Genomic DNA, 10,556 nt, shown 5'->3' on the forward strand with positions numbered 1-10,556 from the left:
CAATTCCAACATTTTTCAAAAGTATTTCATAAATAAAATGAAAAACGAATAATTTCTATAAATACATTTAAAACGAGTTTAAGAAGTAGTGAAAATAGCAGATCTAAAGCTTATGAGCTTGTAGATCTGCTATTTTCACCAGTTTGGGTCCTGGGCAAATGTCTAATTTCTCTTTTGGGTCTTGAGCTAAAACATTTGGGAACCACTGAGGACTATAGGCCATAATAAGATGCATTGTACATTCATGCATCACAATATAATTCATATAATTGTAGCTGTGTTGTGAATGGGGCCCCCATACTCTGTTAGGGCGCGCTCTCACCGCACTTTTATTTTACCTCTGGGGCCGAATCTGCCAATGCTTTGTCAATGCAAATGCGTGGATTCACGCAAGAGCTTTTTCTTGCGTGAATCCACGCGGATTTTCCGCTTGTCGCGCACAACCTGCGTTTAACAGCGGTCAGCCAACTTTTGGTGAGAGCGCCCTTATAAGTAAAAGTCAGGAATTCAAAATGTGCTCGAGTAAAAGTACAAAAGTATTGGTATAAAAATGTACTTAAAGTACCAAAAGTAGAAAGTACTCATTATGCAGAATGTCCTTTTTGTGATAACTATAACGGATCCTGTTCTTAAGAGTGAAATTTGAACGAGACTTGCTGAAATACAACATATTGCAGCTATAACTGCAGATGACATTGATTATAGATTATTTTTCAGGGTGTTATTATTAATTTTAACGTTACACAGTTTAATATAACAATATAGTAAGAGCTTTGAGGCCACCAGGCATTATTCTGTGTTCTTCAGTTGAGAATCACAGGAGAAGAAACTCAGAGAATGAAAAATCTATTTGTTCTAAAATCATTATTGTTTTTATAGTGAGGCATATGCCTGTATGCTCACCCAACATCCTCAAATTAAGTTCCATATAATGACTCATTAACTCATTTCTGTGACATTATGCATTTGCATAATGCATATATGCATAGCATTTAATGAGTTTATGTTGTTTTGTTAGTGTAAATAAACAGATCGGACTTAAAGGTGATAAAAGTTACATTTTGCCACTTGATTGAATACTTTATTAGACAGAAAAAACAACATGAGGTACAGTCAGACATCATAAGACTAACAGGATAACACTGCCACTGTGTGGGGAAATGGCGCAAAAGCTATAACCAGAAGCATGCTCTGCTCTGAGCATGGACTAGGCGAACACACTCAACTTTTGATTGATTGATTGAATATTTTATTAGGCAAAAGTGTAAAACAGCACAGGTACTGTACATTTAAAAGACTTTGTCTAAAAGGTCAATTCAAAAAAGTCCTTGCGGTCTTGTTTCCATTGAGTTCCTTGGTATTCAATTCATAAACACATATAGTGGCCTCAGAAGTTCAAATATCATTACAAAAAAATGCAGGAAAAAAAAGAATATCACACCACTTTAGATGAACATATTATCCACTATACGTAAAGAATAGTGATAACGTTGTAAACTGGCCGTTATAGATGTGAAATTAATCAAGATTGAGCAACTGTATGGCCTATTTCTTACCTAAAATGTATAGATCAACAATCGAGAATGAAGATAATCAAGAGGGTTTTATTTGTTTCTCACTCACACAAGTGAAATGTTGCTCTTGTCCACAAGATAACAAAAATACAATATAGGCTGGACTTTAATAACATAAACTAAGCACTTTACTTTACCATACAGATGATTGGACAAAATTAATTGTAAAAATATTTTATAAACCATTTTTTACAATATTTTAGTGGTAACACTGATGGAACATGAGCAGGTGTGCTTCCTCTGAATGCTTTCCTATAGCAGTGGGGGCTCAGCCACAGAAACAACTGTTAAAGAAGGAACCTCACCAAGGTGGAAAAAATGGCGGCGCTCCAAATGAATTATGCTCAGGTATTCTCTTAAATTATTGGCTAAAATAAAAGAGAATGCAGCCACTGAACTGAGCCACAGTCTCACATCATTCATTTGGAGTGCCACCATGTTTTCCACCTTGGTGAGGTTCCTTCTTTAATGGTAACAAACACTGATATTGGCCAAAACATTTTTTTCTTGGATCCAAGTCTTGGATCTCCAGTTTTATGCAGAGGAATAACTTTGGCTATTTTTAAATTCATGTTCTTCTTCTTCTTCTTCTTCTTCTTCTTCTTCTTCTTCTTCTTCTTCTTCTTCTTCTTCTTCTTCTTCTTCTTCTTCTTCTTCTTCTTCTTCTTCTTCTTCTTCTTCTTATTATTCAATAGCAGTTGTTAAACATGACAATAGAGAACATGTAAACCATGATTATCACATCACATGATACAGTTCCACTGCCTCCACTCACACCAGGAGGAGACATCACTTCTTCTGCCTCAGTGGGCTGTTCAGTGGGTTGTGCAGTGGGTGGTTCAGTGGGTGGTGTCTCTGTGGGTTTGATGAAAAAAAGAAGTGCTTGGTTAACGATTCTAAATGGCTGGCAAGCAATGTTGTTATTCATACAGCATATGTACAGTAGGTGGCCAGTGACTTTGACCAGTTTCACTTTCCAAACCTTTGTATCATGCATGTCACACAAACAGAATGCAATGTGTTTTGAGTTTGAGTTTGAGAGTCCTATCCACAAATCCACCATTTAACTTCCACAATCCACATGATCAAAACCATTGGTGTTGTGTGATGGATTCTTTGTGTGACATGCATAATGCAAAGGTTTTGAAAGTGAGACTGGTTAAAGTCACTGGCCACCTACTGTATGTTGTGGATACTGTACGTATGACTGTAAGGTGCACACATACGCACATGCACACACATATAGAGCCCTGCATTGGGGTCTGGATTCCAAGACAAATGGGAGCGGACAGTTTTGAACCCATTTAGACCTGAAGTCGATTTTAAAAACGGCTTCTGAATCCTGACCTAAGTTTAAAAAAAAACTTCTATTTCTTATTAAGAAATAAATAAAATAATCTGTTGCTATATAGGCTATAGGGGTGTGCCGATACACTATAGGCCATGACCCATGTCCTATAGACAGAGTATCCATCCTATAGCCATGATGACCCATATCCTATAGCCATAGATTAGAACATCTAAGGATTAGAACATGTTAGCTTGGCGAACATGTTCAATCAGCCAAGCTAACATGTCCAATGTTAGCTGGGCTGATGGCACTGATGTCACTTCAAAACATGTAAACAATGTTTTGAAGTGACACACCTATCTATAGGACTCTATTTCGTCATGCGTCTCGCTAGCCAATCAAAGCACACCCTTTCAACATATTGTCACGTGTCACGTGAAGCTTGACCAATGTTAGCTTGGTGGACACACGGAAGCACGAGAACGAAAACAATAGTCTCCTGGCGGAGACAAAAATATATCGGCACACCCCTAGGCTACATAGCAACATCTAAAATGACACGGATGCTTTCCTGGATTTAAAGGTATAACAACATATAGGCTTTCCCGGTCTTAATTTAACAGCTGCAGTCGGCAATGGCAGGGCCAAAAAGCTGCAGCTTGATATGAACACATTTATCCAAAATTAAAATCTTATGGCTAAATACAGAGGAGAACAAAATGACTTGGAGTATGTGTATAATGCATCTATCTAACGCTGTATAGTGAGGCCATTGTTGGAGCGGGCTGGAATGGTCAGAAATACAGCAGGAAGCACAGGCCTCTACGCACACACGCAGGCACGCACGTACGCACGCACGCACGCACGCACGCACGCACACACACACACCTGGTCTGACAATGAGGTGTAGTTGTCGTTTGTATTCATTGGCTGGTATTTCACACTCATAGAGCCCGGTGTCGGTCAGACTGACGTTCATCAGAACCACAGAGAAGTTCCCCTTGGCGTAGAGATGAGGGAATGTACGAGTTCTGTTCCTGAAGCGTTGGTCCTGAACAGACAGATCGGGCTGGTTGGAGATGATGTCATAGAGGTTATGAACGTAGTTGTAGCGCCAATACACGTCTGATGAGGGACTGCTGGGGTCAGGGTCGTAGGAACATTGTAGCAGAATGTCTGAACATGCAGACACAGTGATCCTCTCCCTTTCCTGACAAAATACTGCACACACACACACACAGACACAGACACACACACACACACACACACACACACACACACACACACACACACAGACACAGACACAGACACAGACACAGACACACACGCACATGCACATGTAAATAATATAGCAGGCTTTATGTGTATAATCAAAGATAGTCAGCAACTGGAATATGTACAGGAGACTGTTATGATGTTAATATAAACTTAAATATGTAACATGGAGACTGTCATGGTGTTGCATTGTGTTATTATTGGTAATGCAGTGTTTATGGTGATCTTACCTGAGTTAAACAGCAGGAAGATCACAATCCAGCAACCGTTAGTCCTGTGAAATAAACATACATGATGTCAGTCATAACACCTACTGAACATGTTAGTAATATTAACACTTAATAAACATACTTGTCAGTCATATTAAAACTTAAGAGCTCCTCCTCACTAGTACACACCTAGGAGGTTTAGACAACTCCTTGTTGTAGTCCTAATGATCTAGACAGACTAAAGTCTATACTATTCAGACTACATCTACCTGCTATCAGACCATGTGGAGCTGGTACAGTGTGCTCTTGTCCACAGTGAGACAGAGTGTGCCAACACTGTTAGAGGTGATCCACCTCTAACAGGAGGCACTGCACTGAAGAAAGTCAAGGACTTCATATACCTGGCCTCATGGGTCAGTTTGACAGACCAAGATCTTAAAGTGAGGAAAGCTCTTACATGGAGAGGTTTGAATGTGTGAAAGTCCAACATCCCCCGACATAAACGGTCAAGTTCAGCTTCTTGTCTTGTTACTGTAGAGCTACTGAACCTGCGTCCCGCGGGTCTCTGCGGCCCGTCATGGTCATACTAACTGTACCAATGAAAATAAAATGTTTCTACTTTCAGTGTGGACAAAACATTTGTAATATTACTAACCACAGGACGGGCGATCATGCGTATGCTACTGAGCTGATAGATGTCTGTCTGTCTCACTGACCAGAAGTGGGCGTGTTGAGTTGACGTTATGCTGATTTATACTTCCTTGTACAACAGTGTCCCGTGGCAAACACAGCCAATTTACAAGTCCACAAAGCATTGCATTCAGGACGCGTTGTGGACTTGTAGATCGGCTCGTGGTGTGCGGTGCAACAACACTGTCGACAAAGGACAAAAAGCGTTTACAGCATGCACGTAATGTCAACATGGCCAAACCAAAAAAAAGATTAATAATAAACAGTGACCTTCATTTATCAACGGAGCGTAAAAAACGACGTCGTTTTTGCCTTAAATCTGGCCGTAGGCCAACGTCCAAGTGGCATTTATCAAAGGATCCTATACAGCCAATCCTAGCGTACATTTGGTCGGAGCTTTAATAAATCTGACGACTGAAACCGAGCTTCATTTAAATAACAAGCCCTTAAATATTCCTGAAACGCCCCGATTTTACAACATGAAGAACCAGAATACGACCAAACAAAGCATGGAAAGCCAATAAGAGAGTTTCCTCCGCCCGCCTCGCTCCCTTTCTTGTCCAGAGAGATAGCAGGCAAGGCAGTCATAATAATCTGAACGTTTATGGAGGAGTGATCATTGATGAATGAATTATAAATATTACTGGATGAAGGCTGGTGTGTGTTGGGAGGGTTAATGTCCGATCTCCCGTGGTGGCCCAAATGAATCCACAGCATGAAGAATAACCTGCGCTGGTCAAAGGTTTGGAGCCTCGGGTTTATATCCTCAACCCAGCCATGGTTGTATAACTCCATATAGGACACGCTACTGTAAGTTTAAAGAGTTAAAAGATTACAGCGGCGCTTAATCTGAATAAAGCATCATTTTGTAAATTGATCTTTTTGTTTAATTTGGATATGGTTTGGCCTTATAGATGGAAATGTGGATTTTTCTGTGTTTCCTTAATTTTTAGACTAGTCATGTAGTCTGTTACAAAATATATTTGTTTTTCGACTTTTGGTATTTTGCTGAGTGGCCCCTGAGCCATCTTAAGTTGAGTAGCCCTGCTGTAGAGCCTGTTTGCCTTTAAAGCTGTGAATGCTGGACCGGCCCTAAAGAATAAGGCTGGCCTGTACATAGTGGTCAGTGGTCACAGACAGGAGCTCCCAAACAGCAGACCTATGCTGTGGGAGCCGACACATGCTGGGCATCAATCAAGACAGTGTCCTACACCTACCATTGCAAATGTACGAAGGATGCAGGTGTGGAAAGCACTGCCGACTGTGCCAAACTAGCCATATGTATGTAGGATCGAGATGACTGGAGCTGTCATTGGAGGGCTCGTCTGTCTGTGGGTGACCTGGAGAGAGAATGTGACAAGTTTTGTTAATGTGAAGCCAGAACAAAGATGCTACACGCATGTCCTTGTAAATACGAGAGCTGCTCTTACTAATGTTTGTAGACAATCCTCAGAGAAAAGCGGTTTTGTAACACTAAGAATATTTTTTTTAAATGTCCATGTGACAAATTCTATTTTGGCAAAATCATCCGTACCCTCAAACAAAGGATCAGTGAACATACAAGTTCAATAAGAAGAAAATAACTACCCTGTAGCCTGTCATTTCAATAATCACTCTCATCCCTCTCATCCCAATAATCGCTCTCATCACCCTTAGGTTCCAGGGCATAGAGCATTAGAGATTCGGACCAACAGATTGGAGAGCTGATAAAAAGTGCTCCACATCATAAGCACATTCAAACAAAAAAGTGAAACTATTACATAGCCCTCATTTCATAGTGCACAGCAGTCACCACAAAAAAGATATTAAATAAATATAAAACAATATTATGATAAAGTATTCCAATAGTGCTTATCATATGTGTGTATGTGCCGTATGTCTGTGTGTATATGTGTGTAAGCATGGGTGTATGTGCTTGGGTGTGTAAGTATAAGTATATCTGTGTGTAGAATTAGAACCATATTCTGTGGTAAATAAGCCACAGAGTTTGGTGAAGCATTGTCACAAATTACAGTTATACAGCAATTTACTGAATTATATGAATGATTATCTATTCATAATTAGTGAAACTTATTTAATTTCTATTTGCTCTCTGTTCTTGGTTCTCTTGCTTAGATTTGTTAATTCATCCAATGTTTTGTTAAACCAATGTTTGAAACTGTGTCATTTTGTTTTGTTTTGAAAACTTTTGTTACTTTTCAAATAGTGTAGGCAAAATAAGCCTTGTCTTCATCAGCCAACAACTTTTAAGACCACTAACAAATTAGTAGATGTAACTGTATGTATTTATATATCTGTTCTGTTAAATGGACCGAAATAAATAAATAACTTACAACTAACTAATAGGTCCCTCATGCCAGCGTTCTAAAACTTTTTCATGTCAAACTTTTTCACCCCCAAACTATTATGTATTTGACCACCATCTGAACATGTTTCGTGCCAGGAAAGAGAAGCTCTGTGTTCATTTGTTTTTCTCCAAAATAGCAGATATACAAGCTCACAGTGTGGCACAAAGTGACACGCTGTGAGCTTGTTGAATAGCTAACGTATAAATGGAGAAAGTGGTTAAAACGATTGTGACGCTGACCCCCCCCCAAGGACCCCTGGGGGTCCCCGGACCCCACTTTGAGAACCAATGCCTCATGCAATAGTGACCCGGGTCGGCCTATAGGGTCAGGGTGCAGATGGACCCTTTCTCTACCCCTCTCTACTCATTGTAGAATCATACCACTCTACTTTTTGCAAACTGCTAATAAGGTATTCAATCAATACATGCAGCCAGAAACCTTTCTGCACTATTTAGATACAAATAATGTAATTATACAGTGTGCACAACTCACAACATACTAAACAACATATAGTACAGAACCGATTATCTGACAAAAGCCACAAATCTCATAATCATTTTAAGACATAATTATTGTATGTTGTACAGTACAGTATAGCTGGTCCACCTGGCAGACAGAATTTTATTTAACACAAATCTTGTCTTCTGGGGGGTCCCTGGCAAAATTCGCGGCCAAATACATATCATTTTGGGGGTCCTTGACACAAAAAAATGTGATAACTACTGATTTAGAAAGCATTTGTAATGTATAATCAGCCCCAGGTCTTGATGGGTTAACCCATTAAAACCGGGAAAGCATCTGTGCCAGTGGTTCCTAAAAATAGCAGATGTACAAGCTCACAGCACGTCACGAAGATTGTACATCTGCTATTTTTGAACATTTTCGTAAATTTTTGAATCATTTAGAGTTTTCATTATCACTTATTTGGCGGGGGGTCCCTGGAAAAAAACGCAGCCAAATACATCGTCGACACAAAAAAATGTGAGAACCATATACCATGACCTATAATGAGTCCAACTCCTTATCTTCTTTTACATGGCTATGAACAGCAGCTGCCTGATACTAGGCCTAACCCACTAGTTTGCAAAGAAAACTATGCCTATATTTCTCAATTCAATTGCAAGCAAATAAATTGCAAATGTGTAACTGATTGCACTTAATTAAAAAAAAAAAAAAAAAAAAGAATGATGCTCTACTCACCTCTTAGGCAACACACCGTTTAACTGCAGACAAATCTCCTGCAGAACATTGGCGTTGCACAGACGTGTGTGACAGTTATGTGCGTATTAAGATCCTTTTAGAAAGTGGCGTACTTCCCTTCACTGTCAGTCTCAGAATGTATTATCCAAATGTGGCTTGCAGCCATGGGGGGGGGGGGGGGGGGGCATTTGCATGAGTGCAGTTTCTAACGCGTCGCATCGTGAAACATTTTGAACTTGTAGATTTTCAAATTATTTGTATACATTTTGTAAAGCTGTGAAATGTGATATTCTGTATAATGAGTACTTACTTTTGGTACTTTAAGTATATTTTGATGCCAATACTTTTGTAAGTAAATGTTGAATACCGGACTTTTACTTGTAACAGAGTATTTCTACATTGTGGTATTAATACTTTTACTTAAGTAAAACATGTGAGTACTTCTTCCACCACTGACTAAAGGGCCCCAGCATTTTACAAGCCATACAGTGTTGTACTGCACAGGCTTATGACACTATTTCAGAGTATATATTACTTGCTTTTTCCCCACACTCTAAACTGATGATAAAAGATAAAAACAGAGAAGTATGACTAAGTTGCAGAAGCTGTTAACTGAATCAGTGTTTCCCAGTAGATATCTCGCACTAAAATGGTGCTAAATACACCAAAAGTGATTATTTGCCTCATAAACAAGGTCAGCATATCATGGTCACACACACACACACACACACACACACACACACACACACACACACACACACACACACACACACACACACACACACACACACACACACACACACACACACACACACACACACACACACACACACACACACAGTTTGCCTGTCTGTGTGCAGAGGCAGCTTGTGTGTTCTAACCACCACCACACACACTGACACATATACGTATCACTTCTTTAGAAATAGGAACCATGCGTGCACGCATCTTCATGCACCTCAAAGTGTGCTAGGGCCAACTTCCTCACTTTTCAACTTACTCAGTTTTCTGCGATTCTTCTTTTATGACTCTTTCATATAGTATTTGGTTATTTTTTATGGTTTATTATTGCAATACATTTTTACTATTATATACTAATTATGTAAGATGTAACAATAACAATCTTGCATTTGTAAACGTGTTCAGTTTATGTTTGTACAGAGACCTGCAGAGACGTTCTTTGGAAGGCAGAGCGTTGTGTTGAAAGTGCTTGAAAGTGTGACCTGTCATTTCCTCAAACATGAGCTATGCTCTTGGCTACTATATGACCACATCCTGTTCTCAGTGCTGGTACCTACAACCCCCCCCCCCCCCGTGCCGAGAAGGTGACATAAAGGCTGACAAGGAGGATGATCAAAAGTAGTTACATATAAGGTCATCTGCCAGGAGCAAAGACAACAGTCTGTGTGACTTCTGAGACACTGTGTACATGACAGAATACCAATCCTTTATTTATTTCACTGAGTTATAATACGTATTTAATACAAATTCATTCTTAACCCTTAAAGTATTTCAGTGGACTTCATGTCATTGTTTTATTTGATGGCCTTGTTGTTCTGGCATTTGACCTTTGTGACCTCAAAACAATTACAAGACTAATTAAAGGCTAATTGGATGAAATTCCAGCCTCCAAGTTATAGAAAAACTTGATCAAAAAAGGTGATAAATAGTACTTAAAGTATTTATTTTGTATTTCTTTGAGAGGGGATCCCTGATATGCACTCTGACACTGGGTACTGAATTAACCATTTAAGCCCTATACTGTGTATACTTTGACAACGAATAGCAAAGATCTACAAGCTCACAATGCATCACAACGTGATGTTTTGAAACTTTGAAAATGTGTGACAATTAGTGACCGAGTGACCGATAGTGAATCCTGCACAGAGACCAGAAGCCATGCTGGTGTGACAGAGAGGATGATGGTCAAAGATGTCACACACAGATTGTGATGTTGTGATACACGTCG

At 39.5% G+C, this 10,556-nt stretch overlaps 1 protein-coding gene across 2 annotated transcripts; it reads right to left on the minus strand.

Moving 5' to 3' along the window:
• Positions 1-2,231: 2,231 nt before the first annotated feature.
• On the minus strand, positions 2,232-6,368 carry LOC311056537 (V-set domain-containing T-cell activation inhibitor 1-like). 2 transcript variants are annotated; one of them, XM_084073227.1, is made up of 4 exons: positions 6,257-6,368; positions 4,371-4,414; positions 3,764-4,086; positions 2,232-2,427 (listed from the first exon to the last, which is right to left on the minus strand). In XM_084073227.1, exons 1-4 carry the CDS (start codon positions 6,316-6,318, stop codon positions 2,263-2,265), a joined length of 594 nt encoding a protein of 197 aa, XP_083929353.1. In that variant the 5' UTR covers positions 6,319-6,368; the 3' UTR covers positions 2,232-2,262. The 2 variants fall into 2 exon arrangements, with proteins under 2 accessions (XP_083929353.1, XP_083929352.1); XM_084073226.1 differs by having other exon boundaries at positions 2,232-2,429; positions 3,754-4,086.
• Between the last annotated feature and the right edge of the window lie 4,188 nt (positions 6,369-10,556).

This window comes from Gymnoscopelus microlampas (assembly GCF_963454915.1).
Source record: "Gymnoscopelus microlampas genome assembly, chromosome: 12".
Taxonomy (NCBI): Eukaryota; Metazoa; Chordata; class Actinopteri; order Myctophiformes; family Myctophidae; genus Gymnoscopelus; species Gymnoscopelus microlampas.